This window comes from Pongo pygmaeus, chromosome 21 (assembly GCF_028885625.2).
Source record: "Pongo pygmaeus isolate AG05252 chromosome 21, NHGRI_mPonPyg2-v2.0_pri, whole genome shotgun sequence".
In the NCBI taxonomy this organism is placed as follows: Eukaryota; Metazoa; Chordata; class Mammalia; order Primates; family Hominidae; genus Pongo; species Pongo pygmaeus.
Window position 1 is genome coordinate 48,504,056 of NC_072394.2, and position 25,923 is coordinate 48,529,978.

General features: G+C 53.3%; 1 protein-coding gene across 5 annotated transcripts; it reads right to left on the minus strand.

Annotated features, from left to right (window-relative positions):
* Positions 1-479: 479 nt before the first annotated feature.
* ZNF335 (zinc finger protein 335) lies at positions 480-24,344 on the minus strand. 5 transcript variants are annotated; one of them, XM_054467108.2, is made up of 28 exons: positions 24,094-24,344; positions 23,174-23,424; positions 21,382-21,622; positions 20,219-20,296; positions 19,653-19,961; positions 19,413-19,553; positions 17,548-17,694; positions 15,663-15,915; positions 15,398-15,575; positions 14,009-14,121; positions 12,805-12,823; positions 12,557-12,673; positions 12,390-12,466; positions 12,149-12,309; positions 11,141-11,373; positions 9,772-9,865; positions 9,524-9,618; positions 5,526-5,785; positions 4,435-4,546; positions 3,984-4,358; positions 2,282-2,424; positions 2,048-2,202; positions 1,795-1,898; positions 1,629-1,706; positions 1,310-1,393; positions 1,158-1,223; positions 994-1,075; positions 480-904 (listed from the first exon to the last, which is right to left on the minus strand). In XM_054467108.2, the coding sequence occupies exons 2-28, from the start codon at positions 23,372-23,374 to the stop codon at positions 777-779; spliced, it is 4,044 nt and encodes a 1,347-aa protein (XP_054323083.1). In that variant the 5' UTR covers positions 23,375-23,424; positions 24,094-24,344; the 3' UTR covers positions 480-776. The 5 variants fall into 5 exon arrangements, 4 of the variants coding, with proteins under 4 accessions (XP_054323083.1, XP_063515335.1, XP_054323084.1 ...); XM_063659265.1 differs by lacking the exon at positions 24,094-24,344 and having other exon boundaries at positions 480-901; positions 23,174-24,031; XM_054467109.2 differs by lacking the exon at positions 24,094-24,344 and having other exon boundaries at positions 19,413-19,550; positions 23,174-24,028.
* Between the last annotated feature and the right edge of the window lie 1,579 nt (positions 24,345-25,923).

Below are 25,923 nucleotides of genomic sequence, written 5' to 3' on the forward strand. Positions count from 1 at the left end.
TCTGCCTGGGCTCAGGTCGTCCGAAGAGTCCAAGGCCCTGCATCCCCTATCTCCAAACCGCCCCAGCAGGGCCTGCATGGATACCCCTGGGGATCAGAGGACTGGGAGCTGTACCTATCCCCAACCCAAAAGCCAGACTCTTGCTGGCCTTGGATCCCCACAGTGAGCGAAGAGCTGGGTGTGCCTCACAGTCAAGGCTCAGGAGAGCAGCCTCAGGATCTGTAGGCACAGAGCGCATGCTCCCTAGGACCCAGGGAGGAAGCAGGTGTGAAGGTGCTTGCTGGGGCTCTCGCTGGTTCAGCTGTCTCTGAACCAGGCACCTCTCTCATTGCTAGGCCTCTGCAGCAAAGGTCTGCCCTGCTGGTGGATCACCGGACTTAACAGAGGCAGGGCAGGGCAGGTCACGCTGTGGAGCCAGCCAGCCTCCACCTCACAAGACCTGGCCTGGTTCAGGCTGCAGCAGCAAGCAGACAAAGTAAGCTGTTCAGGACTGGACTCCAGTCCCTTTATTGAGACTGACAGGCTGGTGGGTCCACCCAAACAAAAATAAATTTCTCTCCCAAAGCCTGCCTGCAGGCTGGGGCACCCAGCACGTCCTGGCTGGGGCCCATGGCTGCCCCTAACCCCAACAGCACAGGTCTGGCTCCCTAGGAATGAGAGGATGCTGGCTATCCAGTATCTGGAGATCCTAAATGAAGAGGGAGGTGAGTCTTGGTGGCCCCCTACCCCCAGGAAGGCTGGCCACAAATCCATGATCTGTGTTGGGCCCTTGGGGCTCAGTCATCGGCCAGGGTGATGACGTCGTACTCGATGCCCTGGTGCTGCAGCTGTTGAATGTGTTCAGGCACTGCCTCCTCTGTGCCAAACAGGCCCTGGGCTTGGGCCATGGCAGCATCAGCCACTGCTGCCAGGGGAGGGGAAAGTATGGTGAGCCGGAGGCTCAGGAGTTGGGTCCAAACCCAGCCCCATGCTCCTCAGGATCCAGCTCCATACCTGTGACAGCTGAGTGTGCTGCAGCCTCAAGTTGAGCCTGTGTGACAAGCTGCTGGCCTGGGGACACAGGCACATACTGGATCTGGAGGGGAGAAGCTGATAAGATGTTGGCCTGGAGAAACCCTGCCTGTGCCCCAGGTCTCCCTGTCCCCCCAGGGCCCTACCTGGGACTCCTGAAGGAACGGGGCTCCTTGTTCATACTGGATGTGTGTGATCTGGCCCTCCTGTACCTGCAGAGAGGAAGCCAAGCTGTGATCCTAGGGAGAGGTCATGCAGCCCTTCACCACACCCCACCCTCATCCCAGGTCTGGCCTACCTGGATGTGATGGCCCTCAGGGACCACAACATATTCCTGGGGGAGCAGATGCTGGACACCATCCTGGGAGATGATATACTGCACCTGTTGGCGGGGGGGGCGGGCATGGCGAGGCAGGTGCTGAGGCCCCACTCGCCAGGAGCTTAGCTAAGAAGGCAGAGTGGAAGACTAGGGACAGCCACCGGCAACAATGCAGTTGTTGGTAAGCATGGACCCCCGAAGGGGTGGTTTGGAAAGTATCATTCCTCCCCGAGGTGGGTCTTTGGTTGGAAGGATAGGAGGTCACAGCTGAGGGGATCAACAGTAGCTAGTAGCTCACCTGGTTGTCGGAGGTCACCAGGTGCTGTACGGTCTGGCCATCTGCCGTGGTGATCTCTTGGATGTAGGTGGCTTCCTCCTGCCAGGACCAAGCCAGCTCTAGCCTCATTTCTCTACCCCAACCCCTGCCTGTTGCTGGCCACAGGGCCCCCAGTCCTGACTCTTACCTGATTGGTCACTGTCTGTTCCTGGGCAACAATGATGTGTTCCTGGCCCAGTGCCTGCTGTAGCCGCTCTGGGCCCAGGACCCCGTGACTGGACTGGAGTGCAGCTGGGCAGAGAGGAGAGGATGCTCACCTGGGGTCCAGGAAAACCTGCAATGCCCCAGCCTCTACTGTGCCCAGAGGTGCCTTTTGGGGCAGTGGCCCAAGTCTCTGGATCTACCCTGGTGCCCACCCTGTGGCCCCAGGGGCAGCTCACTGTGCAGGGTGGCCAGTGTTTCGTCATCACTGTTCAGGATGATGGTCTGGGTTGGGGTCTGGGTAGGGGCCCGGGCTGTAGGGGTTCCTGACTTCCTCCCATCAGGACTGTGCAGCCGCTGGATGTGGAACTTGAGGTGCCCGTTACGGTTGAAACTGAGGGGGATGAAAGGTGGCGCAGGTTAGCTCCACCATACATGCTCAGCAGTCCCCACCCACCAGTATCTGGCCTCACCGCTGCCCGCAGAGGTGGCATGCAAAAGGCTTCTCCTTGGTGTGAGTCAGCATGTGTCGACGCAGGTCCTTCTTGTTCTTGGAGGCAAAGCTGCACTGGCTACACTGGTGGGGCCGCAGGCTTGAGTGCTGTGCCATGTGTGCCTGCAGAGACGGCAGAGTTGGGGGCATTGGCTGGGTCAGGACAGATGGCAACAAATCCCTGGGTCCCTGCCGACAGCTGGTCAGGGAACCAGGCAAAGTGGACCTGGGAAAACCAAAATCCTGTGCACTAACAAGAAGCTGGGTAGAAATGCCAAGCCGGATCCACATCTGGTGCTGCTGTGTCCTAAGAGTGAAAGGCCATAGATTCCATCATTAGGTCAATTGGAAAATCTCACTTTACCCATATGTAACACAGGTGTTGAATGAGGGGACCTGTGGAGGTCCCATCGGGCCCTGAATTTTTTTTTTTTTTTTTTTTTTGAGACACAGTTTTGCTCTTGTTGCCCAGAGGCTGGAGTGCAATGGCGTGATCTCCGCTCACCGCAACCTCTGCCTCCTGGGTTCAAGCGATTCTCCTGCCTCAGCCTCCCAAGTTGCAGGGATTACTGGCATGCGCCACCACACCTGGCTAATTTTGTATTTTTAGTAGAGATGGGTTTTCTCCATGTTGGTCAGGCTGGTCTCAAACTCCCGACCTCAGGTGATCTGCCTGCCTCGGCCTCCCAAAGTGCTGGGATTATAGGTGTGAGCCACCGTGCCCGGCCCTGGCCCTGATTTTCTAAGGCTGAGGCCTGATAGGGCCTTCACCTCTGCATCTGTAGGGTGGGGATCTAGGCCCTGCTTCCCTCCAACCTCTGGAGAGGATGCAGTGCATGACTGGATCTGAAAACGAAATCCTCAGGCAAACAGGGAGGCCCCAAGCTGGGCTGTGAACCTGCCCCAGAACTGGCCCACTCACCTCCATGGTGGCTCCCCAACCGCGTCGAACCTCTGTGCCCTCAGTATTCTAGACCAGTGTCCCCAACCTTTTTGGCACCAGGGACTGGTTTTATGGGGGATAACTGTTTCATGGCATGTGCAGGGTGATAGTTTTGGGATGAGGTTGTTGCACCTCAGTTCATCAGATAATAGTTAGATTCTTATAAGGAGTGTGTGACCTAGATCACTCGTATGCACAGTTCACAATGGGGCTGTGCTCCTGTGAGACTCTAATGCAGCTGCTGTGACAGGAAGTGGAGCTCAGGCAGTAATGCTTGCCCACCTGCTGCTCACCTGCTGTGTGGCCTGGTTCCTAACAGGCCATGGATGACTACTGGTCTATGGCCCAGGGGTTGGGCACCCCTGTTCTAGACGTTCCAGTCTCCCTAGCCATGCCTCTGTCACACACCTCTGTACCTTTGCTCCTGGAGGCCCAGCTTGGCCATCCCTTCTGTGGCATTTTCCCCAGCACGCTCAAGTTCAAATGACCTGCTCTCTGCCCGGCACCCTTGGTTCACACTCGGGACACTGCGTCTGGCATTAGTCACATTGTGTCTGGTTTGCCTCCCCACCAGACCAACACCCTGAGAGCTGGGACCTTACGGAGTCATCTCTGACCCATCTCATCCACTCAGAGGGGAGCAGAGGATCTGGCTTGAAAGAGCACTCATTAAAGGTTTGTTATACAAACGAGTGGCCCAATGAATGACAGCAGAGACACAGGAGCGACCAGCACCTACCCGGACCTCGGGCCACTGGCAGGCACTGAAGGGGCAGTCAGGGCACTTGAAGGCACCAGGCCCAGCATGGGCCCGCTTGTGACTCTCCATCTCAGCTCGGCCAGGGAAGGCCTCGGCACAGATCTTGCAGGAAAACTTCTTTGATGCAGCAGTGGCTGCAGATGGCGGTGACGGGGGCACTGCCAGGCCCAGGGCTTTGCTGGTTGCAGGAGGTGGGGAGGCAGAGCTCTGGGAGTCCCCTACGCAGTGGGTCTTGGCTGGAGATGGGGGCTCAGGGCCGTCTCTGGGCAGCCCCCCACACTGCAGCAGGGGCCATTTGGCACCAGAGGCCAGAGCATCTGGACTTGGGAAGGAGATGGAGCCATCTGCGGTGAGCTGTGGAGAGACAGGGAGCATGAGGTGCTGAAAAGGGGAGGGAGGTGGGGGAGTGGCTGGCATCCCCAAGCCTCACCTCAATGTGGTGCAACTGGGTACCATCAGTAGCCATAATGTAGTGGGTGCCAGCTTCTTTTAGGGTGTCACTCACAACCACAGCCTGGGCTGCCTCTCCTGGGGGCTCCTCGCTGTGGGCACAGAGAGGGTTCTAGGAGAAGATGGAGGGCCACAGGAGCCCCCTTCCCCAAGCAACAGGCATCAACTGAGGAGTGACTGTCACCACAGATGGACTCAAGTCAGAAGGGCCCAGGGTTCACCTGTGGCTCTGCCCTGTTACCAAATGACCCTCTACCATCTCTCTTGTAAATGATTACAACTCAAGCATAGGTCCTTCTCAAAAACTGGTAATCCTTGTCCTCGGTAAACATGGCGAGGTGGGGGGCACACAGTGAGGCAAAGGGGTCCAACCCAACCAGTAGCAAACGGCAAATCCACCACCAGGAGCTAGTGGAGGAGGCAGGGCTAACGAGGACCTGCTGCCTAAGAGCAGAGAGCAAATGCTGAGACTGGCCGCCCAGGTGCTGGCCAAGGGCATGGGCCCGGGGATCCTGACTCCCAGCCCAGCTGAACAATTTGGCACTTGGATTCAGGGCTTCCTCAGATGGCCTAAGAGTTTGGTGAACATAAACATGCCTGCCCAAGCTCATTCACTGTAGGGAAGCCAAGTGCAGGTGCCAGGCCTCAATGCTGGTAAAGAGGCCTGAGCTTGCTCGGAATGTCAGAACTGGAGAACACCTGGGATCACCCAAGAAGAGCACTTGGGCATGGGAACCAAGGGGACCAGGGTTCAAATCTCACCTACTGCGTGTGTGGTTTAAGGCTGGTCACTTAACCTCCCTGGCCCATTTCCTCATTTGTAAAACAAGGGAAATCTGGGTCTCATGGGAATGGCTTAGGTCCCATCATGAGTGCCAAGTGCTTGGAATATCTAAGTGGCTAAAAAATGGTAGCTCTTGACCTCCTGAGAAGGGTAGACTCCACCACTAATCACTTGATGTGTATTGGGACTTTTGCCTCCTGCCAACTAGGCTTGGGTAGGGCCCAAATTGGACTGACTGACCACACCTACAAAAAGCTGAAAGGGGCCTTGCAGGCAGCAGGTCTCACCTGTAAGGTGTGCCAGGAGCTGATGTACCCTCCTCCATAGGGGGTGCTGTGATGACACTGTAGCCAGTCCCACCAAATGGACCAGGTGCCAGGGTGATCTGCGGTAGGTCAGGAGGGCCTAGCTGGCTCTCGGCTGCTGCACCGCCCCCCGGCTCTGCCACGTGGAGGGTGACCACCTGTGGAGTGGCACCTTCAGGGGAGGGCTGCCCACCAGGGGATGCTAACCCTGCTTCCACGTCCTCCGACTTCACCACAGCCACCTGCAACGGCACCAGGGGGCAGGATGGGAGGCATCTGTGGCAGAGGAGCGGGTATGCAAGATGCCTCTCCCATCTCAGTGTCCCAGATGCACCCACACACTCTAGTCAGACCAGTGCTGCCACCACTCATTTGAATAGCCCAAGTTCTTTCTAAAATATACTCTGGCTTTCCAAATCCCACTCAGCAACTGGAAATAGACCAACAGGAATAGGGCAGAGCAGTTGTGTGCCCCACAAACATTTGGCAATGTCTGGAGACATTTCTTATCACAGCAGGAGGGAGATGGTACTGGCACGTAGTGGGGAGAGGCCAGGGATGCTGCTGAACACCCCATAATGCACAGAACTGCCCCACCACACAATAGTATCTGCCTCAACATGCCAGCAGTGCTGCAGTCAAGAAACACTGGGGACAACTGACAAATCACTTAGAAAAAAAGCTCCAGCGTACATCTTATTCCACAGTTGGCTTCAAATGGTTTAAAGATTAAAATGTAATAAATAAAACTCTAAATATATTAAAATAAAATGTAGGTAAGTATTTTAGAATTGGGGCGGGGAGATTTTTCTAATCATGACAGAGAAAGATAAAACCTAGAGCAAAATTAACCATAAAATGAAGCCAAAAAACAAAGAAATTGGGGTTGGGGGATATTTAACAACTCATAAAAAGTGGACTTCCCTCATATATATGGAGCTCCTGCAAAGCAATAACTAAAAGCTAACAATAGAAAAACAGATACAATACACAAACAGATACTTTAGAAAAGGAATAAAATGGTCTCTGAACATACAGAGAGAAGTTCAACCTCATTTACGGTCACACAATTACTTTTTTTTTTTTTTGAGACTGGGTATTGCTCAGGCTGGAGTGCAGTGGTACGATTACAGCTCACTGCAGCCTCAACCTCCTGGGCTCAAGCGATCCTCCCACCTCAGCCTCTCAAGTAGCTGGTACTACAGGCATGCATTACCACACCCAGCTAATTTTTTTTTTTTTTTTTTTTTTTAAGAGACAGGGTTTCACCATGTTGTCCAGGCTGGTCTCAAACTCCTGGACTCAAGCAATCCTCCTGCCTTGGCCTCCCAAAGTGCTGGGATTACAAGTGTGAGATTGGTAAAGATTTATAACGACTGAGGCCGGGCGTGATGGCTCACACCTGTAATTCAGGCACTCTGGAAGGCTGAGGCGGGCAGATCATGAGGTCAGGAAATCGAGACCATCCTGCCTAACACGGTGAAACCCTATCTCTACTAAAAATAAATAAATAAATAAATGAAAGGAAAGGAAAGGAAGGGAAGAAAGAAAAGAAAAGAAAGAAAAAGAAAGGCCGGTCGTGTTGGTGGTGGCCTGTAGTCCCAGCTACTTGGGAGGCTGAGGCAGGAGAATGGCGTGAACCCGGGAGGCGGAGGTTGCAGTGAGCCGAGATCGCGCCACTGCACTCCAGCTTGGGCAACAGAGCAAGGCTCCATCTCAAAAAAAAAAAAAAAAAAAAAAAAAAAAAAAAAAAAAAAATTTATAAAGACTGATAATACCCAGTGTATTGGCATGAATGCAGGGAAATATACCCTACTGGTGGCCATGTATACTGGCATATCTTTTTACAAGGCTTTGCACCATACCCTCTGACCCACTAATTCTTCTTGTAGGAGGCTTTTTAAAAATACTACAAAAATGTTGGCTGGGCACGGTGGCTCATGCCTGTAATCCTGGCACTTTGGGAGGCCAAGGCAGGCTGATCACTTGAGGTCAAGTGTTCGAAACTAGCCTGGCCAATATGGTGAAACCCTATCCCTACTAAAAATACAGAAAAGTAGCCAGGTGTGGTGACGTGCACCTGTAATCCCAGCAACTCAGGAGGCCGAGGCAGGAGAATCATTTGAACCCAGGAGGCGGAGGTTGCAGGGAGCCAACATCACGCCACTGCACTCCAGCCTGGGTGACAAAATGAGACTCCATCTCAAAAAAAAAAAAAAATTATGAGCACTGAAAATATATGTACAGTGAAGCACTGCTTGAATTAATATAAAACGAAAGAACCCCGCCAATAAAGAACTGCCTAACTATAGCTGAGAACATCCATGTGATGGAATGATACAGAGATGCAAGATGGAGATCTTAGGAGAATGAGGGTAACTGCAGGTGCTGGCCAGGCCGTGCATCACATGCTGTTAAGTGAAAGATGACGCTGAGGAGCAGCAACAATGTGATCCCATTTTTTAAGGAACAAAGATCTAGGTGTTAGTATGAGCATGAACAAAGCCCTGAAGAAATTCTTCTGAACCCATTTACTGGGTATCTGAGGGGAAGGGAGAAATGCCAAGGACTTTCACCTTCTACTGAAACATTTCCTAATGTTCATTTTGTTTCTTTTTTTCTTTTTTTTTTTTTTTAGATAGAGTTTTGCTCTTGTTGCCCAGGCTGGAGTGCAATGGCACAATCTCGGCTCACCATAACCTCCGCCTCCTGGGTTCAAGCAATTCTCCTGCCTCAGCCTCCAGAGTGGCTGGGATTACAGACGTGTGCCACCACGCCCAGCTAATTTTGTATTTTTAGTAGCGATGGGGTTTCTCCATGTTGGTCAGGCTGGTCTCAAACTCCTGACCTCAGGTGATCCAGCCACCTTGGCGTCCCAAAGTGCTGGGATTACAGGCGTAAGCCACCGCGCCAGGCCCATTTTGTTTCTTTTACAAGCATGTGCTTTTGTAAGCAGAAAAACTCTACCACGTGAGATTGGCATGGGAACAGAAGACAAATCAATAGAACAGAACTCAAGTCTAGAAACAGATTCCTACATATTTGGGAATCTAGTATATGAGAAGAAGGACACTTCAAACCACAGGGGAAGATACCACATCGGATGACTTCTGGGAAAAAAAAATCGATCCCTACCTTTCTGCATACACCAGAAATAAATTCCAGGTGGAGTAAGATTTAAGTGTAAAAAATAAAACCCTAAGAAAAAAATATAAATGAATGTTTATATAACCTTGGGATACAAGTTGGGGGAGTCTTTCTAGGGATGATACCAAAGGGAAAACTATAAAAGACTGATAAATTTTCCTATCTAAAAATGTAAAACTTCTATACACCCCTAACTGCCATGAACTAAATTATTATGATTTCTGGAATTCATCATCTTAAAAACACACTCTCCATCTTCTCATGAGGCTGGGAAACAGGAGGGGCTAATAAACTTCCCTCTGCCTTGGAGACCAGGCCAGATGTGAAGGGGGAGGGCAGGGAGGGGCAAAGGTGTTAACTTTGGGGAGGTGCATGAACCAAGACCCCTGGAACATGAGAGAGTGGTCTGATCTAGAGGAAGCCCTAGGGTCTGCAGGCTGTAGGTGTCCCGGAATGAGGGCGCTCTTGTGGATGGAAAAGCTAGTTCAGACCCCTGTGGGGGCACCCACAGGCACATGGTGGTTGCAGAGGTGGGAGGAAGACAAAACAAGAACAGGGCCCCAGATGCTGCAGGGGCAGTGTGTACTGCTCCACCTGGCAGAGGTCACCAGTGATTCTGGAGAATGGACGGGATACCCCTGCGGCCTCCGTGGCAAAGCCTGTTCCTCTCTGTGTTTGCCCACCAGACTTCAGCGGATCTGTCTCCTCCACTACCTGGGAGCTCCCAAGGGCGGAAAAGCTCTGATACACTGTTTTCCTCTAGTCCCAGTGTCCAGTGCAGGGCTGGGTACCTGCGGTAGCTGGGAAGGGGAGCAGATTCCCAGGCAGCTCACCTGCAGGGCTGTGCCCCCCAGTTCCCGCTGAGCACTCATGTTCAGCAGAAGATCCAAGGCTGTCTGCGTGGCCATTGCTGTCGACTCCTCAGCTCCTGGGTAGGGTGGGACTAAGCTTGACAAAGTGCTAGAAAACTGGCACCCAATACCACCCCCTCCCCATCTTCCAGCCCCCACCAGCACGACCTGCCCCTGCCCCACTCAGAGCTCCTACCCTCCATGAGCGCCTATCTTCCCACAGAGCTCACCTTGCTGGTAGATGATGGTGGCGCCACCCAGGGTGTCAGGACAGAGCAGTGAAGGAGCCTCAGATGACTGGAAAGGTGTCGCCTCTGGGGGTATCTATGGGGTGGAGATATGGCCACGCCTGAGAGGGGCCCGCCCAGATTCAAGTGCCATTTGCCAAGCGCCTCTGATCTGCCAGACATTTTACATCTGTTGGCTTGTTTCATCTTCATAACCACTTTTCTTTTTTTTTTTTTTTTGAGATGGAGTCTCTCTGTCATGCAGGCTGGAGTACAATGGCTCAATCTGGGCTCACTACAACCTCTGCTCCTGGGTTCAAGTGATTCTTGCGTCTCAGCCTCCTGAATAGCTGGGATTACAAGTGGCCGCCACCATGCCCAGCTAATTTTTATATTTTTAGTAGAGACGGGGTTTCTCCATGTTGGTCAGCTGGTTTCAAACTCCTGACTTCAAGTGATCCACCCACCTCGGCCTCCCAAAGTGCTGGGATTACAGTCATGGGCCACCACACCCAGCCCATAACCAGTTTTCGAAATATACCAGCTCAGTGCTACAGATGAACCCACTAAGGCTCAGAGAGGTGAAGTGGCTGGCCAAGAATCCCACTCCTAATACATAGTAGGGTGAGGGCTTGAACCCATGACTGTGTGATTCCAGGGCCTGTGATCTACCAGCATGTCATGTGGTCCATCTTTCCAGGGATACTGTGTCAGCTCACGTGGCAGAGACTGCTAGCTACCTATCCTGAGTCCATCCTCCTCTTCCTTCTTGCTAACAGAACTCTGATTTTCACCAGGGTGGCAATGTACCCAGCTCCAAGACATTTCTCAGCCTCCCTTGCAGCTAGGTAAAGTGTGGCCACATGACTAAGCAACGATCTTCAGGTGCAGTTCATGAGGAATGATGGATAGATGGTAGGTATCCTTTTTGCCTCTCCCCCATCCCTTCCTCCTGCTTCCTGCCTGGGATGTGGCTGAGAAGGCTGGTGCTCCTGCAGCTATACTGGACCATGAGGCAACTACAAAGATGAAAGTCATATGCCTAAGATGATTATGCAAAGATACTGAGAACTTATTCCCTTATGACTGTATAATCACCACACCAGCCCTAGACTGCCGACCTGTGGAATTCTTGTATAAGAGAGAATAAAAACTATGATCACAGTTAAGTTACTGGTGTTTCCATTCTGTATTACCAGCACTAGAAAGCCACCCTTACTCTAAGCTTAGGGCTGGCATACGTGTGACTCAGTGAGTTTTTACCACAGTCTCAAGAGGCAGGGATGATTTTGTTGCACCTCAATGTGCAAATGATGCTGGGGCTGGGAGAAGCGGCCTCACTCTGTCATCCTGACCCACGCCCCGACCTTACCTCAGGAGGTCCTGGGGAGCTGGGAGGTGGTCCAGGGGCCGCACTGTGCTGCTGCTTCAGCTCCTCAATCTGCTGCAGAGAGAAGAAGGGGCGACGGCGGGAGGGGGGCTCCTCAGGGTGGCGCCTCCCCCATTCCTCGAAGCTGCTTGCGTGTCGGCACCGTACGTGCAGGCGTAGGTTCTTCTTGTGCCGTGTGCTGAAGTGGCAGTACTCACAGGCGAAGGGCTTGGCCCCTGGAGGCACATGTTGGGGCATGCTTAAGTCTGCCCATCCCTAGCCTACCCCCTCCAGGAATCCTTTCTTGACCCTAAGGATCTCTCCAACTGACTCACTTCCAGCGATTCATTCCCGTATGTAGGCAAACATATGCCACTGTCCATTCTGGTGGCCCAGGACAGAAATGAATCAGGGCTGCCCGCTGCACTCAAGAGCCTTCCTGTGCGTGCCTATTTGCAAGGTCATGTGACTACAAGCTCCTGTGGGTCATCACAGGACTCTGGCTAAGGGAACCCCTGGCTCCTTTTCTCTAATCGCCCCTAGTGTGCTGACCATGGAGCTAGGCACCAAAGAAACAATGTTTGCAGTGCAGCTTCTGTGGGCCAAGCCAATGGCGTTGCTTCTGCAGCTTCATCTGGCAAGGCAGGGTCTGGAAGAGCCTCCTCTCCAGCCCCAGCGCCAGCACACACAGGGCTCAAGGAATAAATGGAACTTACTTTCATCATAGCCATATGGCAGGCACTTCTGATTCCCCCATTTCATAAATATGGAAGGCTCGGAGAGGGCAAGTGACCGGCCCAGAGCCATCCAGAGAACAACCAGCCAAGCAGGAACCCAGGCTCAGGTTAGGGTGAATACGCCCATGGGAAATTCTCTTTACACTTGAAGGACTTGGGCTGTTCTGTGGCTGGGGCTACCGAGGGGGAAGGAAGAGGATGGGAGCTAAGCCTCTGATCGGGGGTACAGGGAACTGAGGGCTGGTGAGTGGGGCTGGGGTGTGTCCAGCCTGACCTGTATGCTTGACAGCCACATGGGACAGCAGGAAGTCCTCTCGGAAGGTGCGATAGGGACAAAAGCTGCATTTGAAGGGCTTGTCACTGACGTGGGACAACTGGTGGTTCAGCAGTGCCTTCTTGTCTTCACAAACGAACTCACAGAACTCACACTTGAACCTGGAGGCGGTTAGAGGGAGGGAAGCTCAGTGATGAGCTGGGGACTGCTCCCGTCCCCAGGGGCCTCCAAGGGGATGTACCTGCGGTTGGCAACAGCCTGGATGTGCGTGAGCAGGTGCATTTTGAAGGTGTAGCGCTTCTTAAAGGACTTTCCACACTGTGAGGGGTGGAAAGCAGTGAGACGGCGATCACCCTCCATTACCCAGGGAAGGCCCTCCTCTCAGCCCCAACCCTGGCTCCCACCCACCTTGTCACACATGTGGGGCTTCTCAGTGCTGTGCGTCTTCATGTGCTGCGTGAGTCTTTTCTGCATGGGGTACACACGGCCACACACAGGGCAGGGGAAAGAGCTCAGCTTTGGAGTCTAGGAAGGCATAAGAAGGGGCCAGATGGAGAAAGAAGTGGAGGAGGGAGGATAAAACCTCCCCTCTTGTCCCCACCCCCATAAACAACCCCTGGGCAGGCTCTCTTCCCAGGCCAGCACCCCAGACTCACCGGATCTGGCCTCTTCTTCCTGTGGGGAAAAGGCCGAGGAGTTAGACCAGAGCTTCCCCAAGCCCACTCTAGACCCTCTCACACTGAACAGACCCAGCCTCAGCTCTGAGCCTACTCCCTGCCAAGGCCCCTTTCTCTTAGAATAGTGCTTCCCCAGCTGGAGTTCACTGGGGAAAATGCTAAGGGGCACGCTGTAAATAACATATTCTGCACTCAAATATATTTGTGAAATGGTACATTCTTTCTATCAATCACAAAATGTTATTTGCATATTAAAAGCTCTAAGGATCAGTTGAGGCCCGGAGTTTGAGACCACCCTGGGCAACATAGCAAGACATTATCTCTACAAAAAAAATTAGTAAATAATAAAAAGTTAGCCAAGTGTGGTGGTTAGCACCTGTAGTCCCAGCTACTCGGAAGGCTGAAGCAGGAAGATCGCTTAAGCCTGGGAGGTTGAGGCTGCAGTGAGCTGTAATTGTGCCACTCTATTCCAGACTGGGTGACAGAGTGAGACTCTGTCAATCAGTCAATAAAAGCTCTAAGAAATCCTGCAGGAAAGAGGTGTTGAACAGCTCTGCAAGCTGGTGAACCTACACTAATCTTACTTAGCCACAGAACCTTTTTTTTTTTTTTTTTTTTCATTTAAAAAAAAAAAACCTTAAAGCATCTTGGGCTGGCTTTTCCACACACACAGCTGGAGCTACTGTCCCAGGGGATCTGTCTCCAACCTCTGCTCACACACCACCTCTCATGAAGCGAACTCCTTCCTGAAGCTCAGGATTGAATTATAATCCTGTGAGCAATCATTAGGCGCGTAAGAACTTGTGTTTCTCTGTCTCAGGTGCACTCTCAGCCCTGTGAGAGATGAGTAGAATCTGGAGTCCGGAAGATCTTGGATCATTTACTGAACTCCTTTAGGTACACAATTTCCTTCAATCCCCTCAACAATTGTCCCCGTTTGATGAGAAACTAAAGCTCACAAGAGGTAAGAGGCTGAGGTGGGGACCTCAAGGTCCTGGTACTGTCCTGTTCTAAGCCAAATAAACTGGGGTGAACTGCCTTTCTGCTCACGCCTATAGTGTGCAGCACATGGGGCTGGCTCAGAGCAGGAGCGCGGTAAGTGGGAACCATGGTTATCCCGGGCCTCCACTTCCCCACCCAACCTGGCCTCTCTTGCCCAGGTCCCTCCCACCCCCACACTGACCGGTCCCGGCTGTGCACAGCGGCGTGCCGAATGACGTCCTTCCGGTAGACACTGGTGTAGCTGCACTCGTCACACTTGTAGGGTTTGCTGCCCACGTGGTTGAACATGTGCTCCTGGGAGACAGACAAAAGGATGGTGGGCTGGGGCTTGGCCTCCTCTCCCATCCCCGTCCCCACCATGCCTGTGGCCACAGCCTTAGGGTTGCTATGGGAGCAGCTCACAGAACACAGGCGTGTGGACAATACACCCCGATGCAAGGGTCAAAACCTAGGAAGGCCCGGGGACTGTCCCCAGCGAGAGCACCCACTCTGTGCCAGGCTCTGTGCTGGCTCACAACTTGACAAAGGAGGAACCTGAGTCTCAGGGTGGAGGGACCTTGCGATGGCAGAGCTTGGAGCTGAAGCCAGGCAGCATGGTGCCACAGCCTCCAACCTCTTCCACTGCGTCACGGGACATCTTCTCTGCAGAACCCAGAGAACAGCCCACAGCACAGCGTGCACAGAGCACAGGGGCTCACTCTGACCACCATGCCTGAAAGTACCCTCTCCCACAGCTGCCAACTTGCACATTGGCCAGGCCGAGCCACAGTTTCCTGGGGGTCAGTAGAATGGGACTATGGACACCTACGACCTCATTGGGCTGCAATAAGGATTTAATTATCCAGTTACTGCATAAAAGGCTCAGGGCTGCTGCACGCCACATGGTAGCTTGGGTTAAGGAGAAAAAGGAACCTTTTTTTTTTTTTTTGAGACGGAGTTTCGCTCTTGTTGCCCAGGCTGGAGTGCAGTTGTGCGATCTCGGCTCACTGCAACCTCCGCCTCCCGGGTTCAAGCGATTCTCCTGCCTCAGCATCCCGAGTAGGTGGGATTACAGGCATGCACCACCATGCCCAGTTAATTTTGTATTTTTAGTAGAGACGGGGTTTCTCCACGTTGGCCAGGCTGGTCTCAAACTCCTGACCTCAGGTGATCCACCTGCCTCAGCTTCGCGAAGTGCTGGGATTACAGGAGCGAGCCACTGCACCTGGCCTAAAAGGAACCCTTTTCTTGAGACACATGACTGCCATCTGCTGGAAATCTTTCTAACACATGGAATCAGACGAAAACAGTTTTACGGCATCTGTGGTGGTGAAGATATGCTGCCGCTGTGCACTGTGCCGCCTGCAAAACTGCCTGTGGCAGCCCTTCCCAGCCCCTCCCCACGTTCCCGCAGGCTCTGAGGAGCTAAGCGTTCTTCGGTGCGCCAGTGAGCCAGACACGCATCCTGAAGAGCAGCAGGAGAGCATGACCCCGAATGCGCTGTGACTCCATTCTCCCTCAGCGGCACCAGCTGGCCTCTGCTTGCCTTCTTCACCCTCCCATGAGCCCCAAGCCTCTTTGGCTCCCGCACCTTGAGCGAGGACCAGCGGCGGGAACGATAGCTGCACTGCAGGCACTTGAAGAGCTGGGGATCGCCAGCCTCATGGGAGTTGACGTGGAAGCGCAGGTCCTCGTGGGACAGAAAGCGAGAACCACAGATGCGGCACAGGAAGGGCCTCAAAAGCGGTTTGGGCGACTTGTAATAGTACCTGCGGGATGAGAGTGTGGGGGAAAGGTCTGGTGGGGTTGGTGGCTTAACCACATGCCTGCCCCGCCCTCACCTCTGCTCCACATACTTGCGGTATTTCTTGCCTAGGAAGCGCCTGGAAGGTCGACCTCGGCGCCGGGGCGGAGTGTCATGCTCATCCAGGCAGGAGGGGGCTGCGTTCTCTGCATCTGACTGGCTCACACCAGCTTCCACAGGCGTCCTGCTCGCCTTGCCCATGGCCACCAGGTGTCCTGGGCCTGAGGAGCTGGGAGCCTCGGGATCCTGTGGCTCTGGAGGGCTCTGTCCACTCTGGGAACTCACTAGAGGCTCTCCTTCCACACCTGCCATGGACATGCCAGGTCATAAGCCAGCCACTGACACACCAGGACAGACGTAGACAAGTGGACCAGAGGCCAGCCAAAATATCCTCCCACCCACTCATCACAGACCACTGATGGGTGCATTGAGTCGCATGACACAGACAGCCTGTGGTTAGAGGGCAGCGTGGATACTACCCACCCAACAGCTGACATTCTGTCAGCACAGTAGGACCTGGCATGGATTAGAGCAATGGCGAGAGCTAGGACCTCCCAGTCAGGAGACCTGGGTTCCAGGCACGGCTCTGTCACTGACATGCTGTGTATCCACAGACAAAGCCATTCCTCTCCCGGAGTCTTATTTGCCCCATTTATCCAAGGGAGGCCAGAATGGCGGCTTTGGTGACTTCACAGAACGACCTAAGGCTCGGGAAGCAATAGCAGTGCTTTAACACTGGCATTCCCCAGGGAGGTCAGGCAGCTGGAGGGCTGATGGGAGGGAAGGAGGGAGAAGATGTGACTTCCATGCTTGCAAACCATTTGGACGATCTAAATCTGTTACCTCTTCAAAAACACTGACAGTATTTAAATAGTAAATATGTACTAGAAAAATTAACCATACAGACAATGCAGGTAATTGTTCTGTTTCTTGACTGGGTTATACAGGTGCTTGGTTACACAGGTGTGTGCACCTTGTGAAAACTCATTGACCCGGGCAAAATATGTGTAACTTTCCATACATATGTGCCTTGGTAAAAAGGCCTTTTTGAAATAGAGACTAAAGAATACAATAGGCCAGGTGCGGTGGCTCACACCTGTAATCCCAGCACTTTGGGAGGCTGAGGTGGGCGGATCACCTGAGGTCAGGAGTTTTAGACCAGCCTGGCCAACATGGTGAAACCCTGTCTCTACTAAAAAATTAGCCAGTGTGGTGGTGGGCGCCTGTAATCCCAGCTACTCAGGAGGCTGAGGCACGAGAATTGCTTGAACCTGGGAGGCGGGGGTTGCAGTGAGCCGAGATCATGACACTGCACTCCAGCCTGGGCAAGAGTGAAACTCTGTCTCAAAATAATAATGACAGTAATAATAATAATAATAATAATAATAATAATACAACTCTCCAACCATAAACAGCTGCCACTGTACTCTTTTGTGTGTATTTAACCCTTAAGCAATCCTAAAAGGCATGCTGCTATAACCTCCATGCATAAAGGGACTGGAGATTTAAGCTCCAAGTCACACAGACTGCAGGCGGCAGAGCTGGTGCTCACACCATGGCTGGGTCCTTCCTGTCCCCAGCCAGTAATACTCTGAACCAGGGCTCCTCTGATAGTCCCAGGCCTCAGACTTATTCCTCTCTTCTCATTTCAGTAATATTTAAAACTTATCTTACGCATTCAGTGATAAAGTCCCAAATTTCTCTTTTGCTATGACAAATTGTAGTGAAAGGCATTTCCATAAAGCTGAGAGAGTATCCTGAGTCAGGGTTTCTTGAGCTTGAGTCTTTGAGGGCTTTCCCCTTTCCCAGGAGGCCTGCAGGTGACCCAGTTTGAGACAGCTGCCCTGCAGGCAGTCCCCAGAAATCCACAGAGACAAGCAGGGAGTGAGGACACTCCTGACCCACCCACACGAGCCCCTCCCAAGACCAAGCCTCACCATCTGGGAGGTCTGAGATCTCCAGGCGGGGCAGTTTCCGGGGCCGGCCAGGTCTCCTTCGGGGCCTTGGGGTACTGGGGGTGGGGCGCTGGAGCCGAAGCTGCCGGCCTCGGGGCTCATCCTCAGCTGGATTATAGTCACTATCCTCTGTGGGGGACAGTAAAGTTGGTGAACAGTGAGTGGCGGGACCTGCCCTTTCAGCCCTGACCCCTGGCCCAGCTCACTTCCCCACCCCTGCATACTCCTCCTCCGAGCCCACAGCGATGCCTCCTCCAGTAAGCCCTCCTGGTCTCCTCTGGCTGACTTGGCGTTCCTGCCCTGAGCCCCTGAAGTTCTTACTCTACCCTTGCTGGCACCTACCACTAGCTCATAAAGCACCTTCATGTGAATAGGGAAAAGGCACCCCTTCCTCCAGACACTGTACAGCCAGTTAGAAAAAAGTTTAAATAAACATTGAAGTCCACAAACTCTACGGCTGCCCTATCCAAAACAGCTGCCACCAGCCATATGTAGCTATTGAGCCCTTGAAATATGCCTAGTCCAAACTGAGATATGATTAAGTGTAAAATAATGAATTTCAAAAAATTGGTATTAAAAAACTCACCAATAATTTTTTTTTTTTTTTTTTAGTAGAGACTGGGTTTCACCGTGTTAGCCAGGATGGTCTCGATCTCCTGACCTCATGATCCGTCCGCCTCAGCCTCCCAAAGTGCTGCGATTACCTGCGTGAGCCATTGTGCCTGGCCAAAACTCACCAGTAATTGTTATAATGACTGCATACTGAACTATTTTAGGGCCAGGCACAGCAGCTCACACCTGTAATCCCAGTGCTTTGGAAGGCTGAGGTGGGAGGATTGTTTGAGAACAGGAGCTTGAGACCAGCCTGGGCAACTCAGCAAGACTCTGTTTCTTTTTCTTTCTTTTTTCTTTTTTTTTTTTTCCGAGACAGAGTCTTGCTCTGTTACCCAGGCTGGAGTACAGTGGCGCGATCTCGACTCACTGCAACCTCTACCTCCCAGGTTCAAGCGATTCTCCTGCCTCGGCCTCCCAAGTAGCTGGGATTACAGGTGTCCACTACCATGCCTAGCTAATTTTTTGTATTTTTAGTAGAGATGGGGTTTCACCATGTTGGCTAGGCTGGTCTCGAACTCCTGACCTCAAGTGATCCACCCGCCTCAGCCTCCCGAAGTGCTGGGATTACAGATGTGAGCCACCACGCCTGGCATTTCGGTTTTTTTTTTTTTTTTTTTTTTTGAGACAGGGTCTCGCTCTGTCATCCAGGCTGGAGTGCAGTGGCACAATTACAGTTCACTGCAGCCTTGACCTTCTGGGTTCAAGTGATCCTCCCAAGTAGCTGAGACTACAGACACATACCACAACAGGCTAATTTTTGTATTTTTCATAGAGATGGGGTTTCGCCATGTTGTCCAGGCTGGGAGACCCCGTTTCTACAAAAATTAAAAAATTAGCCAGGCATGCTGGCAGGCACCTATAGCCCTAGCTACTCGGGAGGCTGAGATGGGAAGATGGCTTGAACTCAGGAATTCAAGGTAACAGTGAGCAACGATCATGAAGCTACACTCCAGTCTGAGCAACAGGGCGAGGACCTCCTCTCGCACCTTTACTTGTATTCTATTTCTGTGGGGCAAATGTGAACAGGGCCCCCTGTGCTCTTTTCCAGTGTGCAGCCTGCACAACTGCATACAAAGGTCCTGGTGCCAGAGCACAACCTCCTCTGTCTTATACTGGAGGGACCTGTGGATGTGTCTGTGCCAATTCCTCTTTACTGGCCCTCCAAGTGAAAGCTCAGTGAGTATGTCTAGATGGGCGTAGAGATGGCAGGCCTAGAAACCATGATGGCCTACCCTCCAGGTCATCAATGGCTCCAGCGTCTACAATGTCGTCATCGTCCTCCTCCTCTTGTCCTTCTTCCTCTTGGGTCTTGGTGGAGGTGCTCCACTTCCGTAGACGTCCTTTTTTACCAGCTGCTGCTGCGGCTGCTGCTACTGGAGGTGGGGGGAGGGTAAGACAAGTTTGCCATGTCTGGCTCCCAGCACCCCACCCCTACCCATGCAGTCCCAGCAGGCAGGCTGCTACTGACGCACCTGGACGGAAGTGGCGCTCCCGCATGTGGCGCAGCAGTGTGGCCTTGGTGCTGCTCCGGTACTGGCACATCTTGCACTTGAACTGCTGCACCACCACCACCTCCATCATGGCCTCCAGGCTCTGCAGGTCTGGTTCTTCGGCACCAGAGGCTGGGGGCAGCTGCACTGGGGAGCTGGGCCGACCCTGTGCCTCCTCCTCAGGTGGCTCCAGGCATGTGGATGTGGATGTGGGGCCATCTGCCAGGGCCTCAATGGCTGCTAGGCTGTGGGCCAAGGTGGAACTGGACATTGGTGATGTCATCGGGGCTCCTGGGGATGGGTGAGGCAATTGGAGGGCGGTTAAATGGAGGGCAGCACTGGCCATGAGCTATAGCTACCCCTCCCAGGCAGGCCCAGGGAGTGCAGAACCAAATTCCCCACCAGAGGCCACCCTGTCAGTGGAAATACTGAGACCCAGAGCAGTGGATACCCTGCCAGGGCCACAGAGGGAATCCGCAGCAGAGTCTGTCCTCACCTATCCCCCTGCCCACTGCAGGCCTCCCTGATTCTGGCGCCTGGGGTCTTACCATCATCTGGGCCCTGCAGGATCAGGTACCGTGTGGTCTCGGCCCCGCCATCCTCGGCACTGGTCACAGTGATGCAGCCTGGGCAGAGATGGGGAAGGGTCACACCTCCTGGGGAGGGGTTCCCAGCAACAGGCCCACCCCCATGGGCCCCACTTTGGCCTGTGAGCAGGGCTGGTCCACACTCATTCTGGCTCTTATGTGTGACTGCAAACCAGCTGTGTCACCCCTGAGCCTCAGTTGACTCCCTTGGCAGGGCTGTCTGGAGGTCTAGTGTGACATGCTGACTCACCAGCTGGCCCACACTTACACAAGATGCCACAGCTACACCAGCTGCCCAGGCTTTGACCACCAAACCTGGAAAGTCCTCCTTCCTGTCCAAACTTCTCTAAGTGAAGGACCAGCTCCTGCACCACTTTCTTAGGGTTGGCTTCCCAGACTATTCCAGGGCTTTCTGAGGTGCTATAGCCTCTATAAATATCATTAACAAAAAGTGGGTACAGCACCATGTGTCACAGCTCATGCCTGTAATCCCAATACTTTGGGAGGATGAGGCAGAACTGCTTGAACCCATGAGTTCAAGAATAGCCTGGCCAACCCAGCAAAAAGGTGGTGTGCACCTGTAATCCCAGCTACCCTGGAGGCTGAGGCAGAGAATCCCTTGAGCCCAAGAGTCTGAGGTTACAGTGCACTATGATTGCACCATTGCACTCCAGCCTGGGTGACACAGCTCTGGAGTCAGACTGTCTGAGCTCATGGCCCGACACCCACACTGCTTGCTGGTGACAGTGGGTAAGTTTCGTATGTCCTTGGTGCCTCATATTTTTCATCTGGACTGTGAACATAACATCCTCTACCTTCTGGGGTTACTGGGAGGATTAAATGAGCTACTGTATGTAAAGTTTAGAAGAGTCCCAGGCACAAGGTAAGCAATAACACTTTATATTATTTATTGAGAGTCTGTCATATGCCAGGCACTATGCTGAGAACTTTACCGTGTTGTCTCATTAAATCTTCATTTACCACCATGAGACAGGGGTGACTGTTCCCACTCTGCACATTCCGAATGGGAAAGTAATCTGCCTGAGTTCATGCAGCTAGGGTGGGCACAGCTGGCTGCCGGACACTGCAGGGAAACCCCTGTGGGGCTCCTCTGCCTGACTCACTCTGGATGAGGTCGGGCCCGATGGTGGACTCGATGATCTTGTCGATGGCCGAGCCCAGGTCCGAGGAGGAAGCTGTGCAGTCGGACACCAGCATGTTGGGGTCTGGGAGTGCACTAGAGTGCACAAGTGCTGGGGGACCACCTGTCACCCCTGCCACTGGCCCATGGGACACAGACGATGAATCAGGGAGGTAGCCATTAGGCAGGGGGTCTGCGCTCGAGCTGCTCTCGGATACCTCCTCCTGAGGGGCATGAAACAGGGAGGGAAGAAGTTTAGCAGCTGGGTATGGGGCAGGGCACCCTGCCAGCTCCCACTTGCTAGACAGAGCTCTCAGGCCCAAGGACACGGTCAGTGCAGCCACTCATGCCCTCAGCCCCACGGAGGACCAGTGAGAGAGGCCCTCCAGTCACAGAGTCCCCCAGGAAAAAGTCACAGGATCCCTGGATCTTATCAGGGGATACCCCAAAATAAGGGAAGGGACTCCTAAGCCACAGCCAGGGGGAGCTATTTTCATTGGGCTTTTGCATAAATCGTTCCCTCTGCCTGAAACTCTTCCCAGCATCACCCTATGGCTAAATCTTACCCAGCCTTCTCACCACCATTTAGCTGGTACCTCTTCTAGGAAGTCAATGCTGACTTTGAGGCCAAGTCAGGACTTCTTCATCCTCAGTGCTGCAGCTTGCCTGTGTCCCCAGCACCACACCACCGTGGGGTTCACTGTGCCTTTTAACAGCCTCCATGCCAGACTGTGCCCTCCACAAGGGCCTGGACCAAACTTGTCTTTTCCCCTGCTGTATCTCCAGGGCCCAGCACATTCTGAGCACATGGTAGGCCCCCATCTCTGCTGAACTAATGAAACCCCAGGACCCCAAAGTGATGACCACTGCTGTGTACTTCTACCACGTGATATCCTGAATATGATCATTATCTTGCATATAAGAATGGCTAATACTTATTGAGTGCTTACAATGTGCTGAGCACTGTTTTAATTATTAAGCTTTGCATATGTTAATTCATTTCATCCTCACAAAAACTCTATGAGGCAGGTATATTTACCATTCCCACTTTACAGATGAGGAAACAGAGCTAGATGTTGGGTAGCTTGCTCAAGATCACACGGCTAGGAAGTGGTACAGCCGGGAGGAGATGGTTTACAAAATGTTTGCAAGAGGATGTCTGGCGGGAGCTCACAATCAAGCACCCTTGAAAGCAAGTATTTCTGCTTTACTTTAGCCGGCATACTGAGGCTCAAAGAGGTCTCCCAGTAAACTGGAGGCAGGACCCAGTCTTAACCCAGGACACCTGCCTTTTTTTTTTTTTTTTTTTTTTTTTTTTTTTTTTTTTTTTGTAGAGATGAGGTTTCGCTATGTTGCCCAAGCTGGTCTCCAACTCCTGGGCTGAAGTGATCCTCCCACCTCAGCCTTCCAAAGTGCTGGGATTACAGGCGATGAGCTACCACTCCTGGCCTAGACATCTGCCTCTCAAAGTGTGAGGACTGTGGGTAGTATCGTAGCTAAGACCACAGCCTAGATTTGAATCCTGACTCTGTCTGCACTCTGTACCTCGGCATCCTTTTCTATAAGATGTGGGAAAAAATGGTATGTGTCTTACAAGGTATGAAGCTTAAATGAGAAAATCCATTTTAGGGGCTTGGCTTGGTGCCTGGCTCACAGTAAACCAGAAACACCAAGTATTAGCTACAAACAAGCCTTGCTGACTGTTTCCTCTTGGCTGTCAGGCACTATTGCTCGCGGTCCTTGCCTCCACCCACGCCGTCCAGCCCGGTCCATACCTGAGAGCGGCTGCCGCGGTCCGAGCTTTGCCCCACGCCAGAGTCATCGGCCTCTGCCCGCCCCGGGGCGGCCGCGGCGTCGCTGCTGTCGGCGGACACGGCTTCTGAGGTGCCCACACCCAGGCCGCTCTCAGAGGGCTCCTCGGGCCGGCCAGGCCCAGGAGCCGCGTCGCTGCTGCTCTCCACTTCGTTCTCCTCCATCGGATCGGCGGGCTGCCTGACAGCGGGGCGTAGGGTCTGGGGACTTCACTCTGCGAAGAGAGGTGACCGTGGCTGGAACAAGTGGGCCATCTCCCCAGCCCCAGCAACCACGGCCCACTCATTTGCACCCCTGCGCCCATTTTGCAGATGCGAAGACTGAGTCTCCGACGGGGCGGAGCTTCCTGGTGTATTGCGAGGGGAGCTCGGGGAAAACTTGACGGAGAAGCTGTGCTTCCCAGGCTAAGGCCCTTCCCGGGAGGGTGGTCAATGGCTGGTAATCTTGACCCTTTCCCTCGCCCCCACGATTCTCGTGGAGCGTTCCGCTCTGTGAGCCCCATCCGGGCTCAGTGGTTCAGCCCTTCGGCCCCCGCGTCCCCCCGGGTTGCAGGGTCGGTGGTACAGCCCTCTGGCCCCCTGGGTCAGTGGTTCGCTCCCCCCCCCCGCCAGGTTCCCCTGCGGAGGGGGCTGACAGCGACGGTCTCGGGGCCTGGCGACTTGGGGCTGTCCCCGGCGCTGCCTGTGCTCCAGGCCCGACGCCATCTTGTGGTGGCGCCGGGTTTCCGCTCAGGCAAGTGCGAGAGCGACTAAAGGGCCTGGGACCCCGGGGCCCTGTTCGGACAGCCCCGCCGGCCTGGGACCTTGCCTCCGGGTATCCCCGCAGTGTGACCTCACTCCACGGCAGGGTACGGTGGGGCCGCCTGACTCTACCCGAAGCTCACCCGAGGCTTTTGTAGCCACGTTCCTCTCTGACTCCGGCATCGACGAGGTCGCCATCCTCTTTCCTCTGCTGCGGAGGAACCCATCGGCCTATTGTAGGCCGGAACTACTTCCCCCGCTGGCCCCGGGAAAGACACATTTTCAGTGTTCCGGAAGGTCGCTCCGAGGCCTCAGAACCATAATCGGGTCTGAACAGAGTCTGGGATTTTATACGTCGCCCAGTATTTGGCACTGGGCCCACTATGGGTTGGGGACTACTTTACCTCTTGGCGGAGTGTTACATAGGAAGTGGTTGTGACGTCATTCTGGGTCCCTTCCCTGGGCTGCAGGGTTGGGCGCAGCGAATGCCGGCCCCGCTCTCTTGGGGCGTGGCTCCCAGTGGGGGGCGTGGCTCCCGATGGCTTGGCCGCGCCCCTCCTACAACAGCCCGGAAGAGCGTGTGGCCGCGGGCGACTGGCTTGGCCAAATAGGAATTCCTGTTGTCAGTCATTTTACCTGACTCATTACTTATTACTTAGCGCGCTGCTGCAACCCAGTCGAGCTCTGCCCGTTAGGTTTGATGTGTTTTGTTGGGAAGGGAATGTATAATTATTGTACAGATAGGGAAACTGAGGTCTGGGTATGGGAAGGGCTGGTCCAAAATCACATCCAATAAAGGGACTCAGGAGCCAAGTACGGATGGCAGGGGTCGGGGAAATGGAAAGAAGTTAATGCTTGTCCCTTAGGTTTGTATACATATTTGTTAACATTAATAGAGCTGAGGCCGGGCGCTGTGGCTCACGCCTGTAATTCCAACACTTTGGGACGCCAAGGCGGGAGAATCGCTTGATCCCAGGAGTTCCAAACCAGCCTGGGCAAAAGATCGAGACCCCCATCTCTACAAAAAAAAAAAAAAAAAAAAAAAAAATTAGCCAGGCATGGTGGCGCGTGCCTATAATCCCAGTTGCTCGGGAGGCTGAGGTGGGAGGATCGCTTGAGTCTGGGAGGTTGAGGCTGCAGCGAACCGTGATCACACCACTGCACTTCAGCCTGCGCGACAGACCGAGATCCTGTTTCAAAAAATAAATAAATACAAGTCAACTACCTATCCTTTAAAAGTGGAGAAAGAAAAAAAATTTTAATTAAAAGTCAGCTGCCCTTAAGGTATGTCCTTCCTCCGGAAATGTCACCTTCTGTTTTAAGACTTTTTTAGCAGTTTGCAGTGGAAGAGCACAAGAGGGAGTAAGGCGCTCTGGTTTTTGTCCCTAAGTCTCTGTAGTTCCATAGGCTATTTTCCTTAATTGAATGATACAAATTTTGGGGGAAAAAATCTCAAAAAAACTCCTAAACAGGCTGGGCGCGGTGGCTCACGCCTGTAATCTCAGCACTTTGGGAAGCTTAGTCGGGCGGATCACCTGAGGTTGGGAGTTAGAGACCAGCCTGATCAACATGGAGAAACCCCATCTGTACGAAAAATACAAAATTAGCTGGGCGTGGTGGCGCATGCCGTAATCCCAGCTATTCAGGAGGCTGAGCCAGGACGATCGCTTGAACCCGGGAGGCGGAGGTTGCGGTGAGCTGAGATCACGCCATTGCCTTCCAGCCTGGGGAACAACAGCGGCAACTCTGTCTCAAACAAACAAACAAAAAACTCCTAAGGAGAAGACCTGTTAAAAAGGAGAAAGGGTCCGGGCTCGGTGGGTCACACCTGTAATACCAGCACTTTGGGAGGCTGAGGCCCGTGGATCACTTGAGGTCAGGAGTTCGAGACCAGCCTGGCCAACATGGTGAAACTCTGTCTCTACTAAAAATACAAAATTTCACTGGGTGTGGTGGCGCGCGCCTGTAGTCCC

Bases quoted from the DNA above. Each gene is read 5' to 3' on its own strand.
- ZNF335 (XM_054467108.2), bottom strand. From the start codon at position 23,374: ATGGAGGAGAACGAAGTGGAGAGCAGCAGCGACGCGGCTCCTGGGCCT. The intron at 21,623-23,173 runs GTATGGACCGGG...CATGCCCCTCAG, and splicing joins ACCGCGGCAGCCGCTCTCAG to GAGGAGGTATCCGAGAGCAG. The intron at 2,425-3,983 runs GTAGGTGCTGGT...CCGTCTCTGCAG, and splicing joins GCCAGTGGCCCGAGGTCCGG to GCACACATGGCACAGCACTC.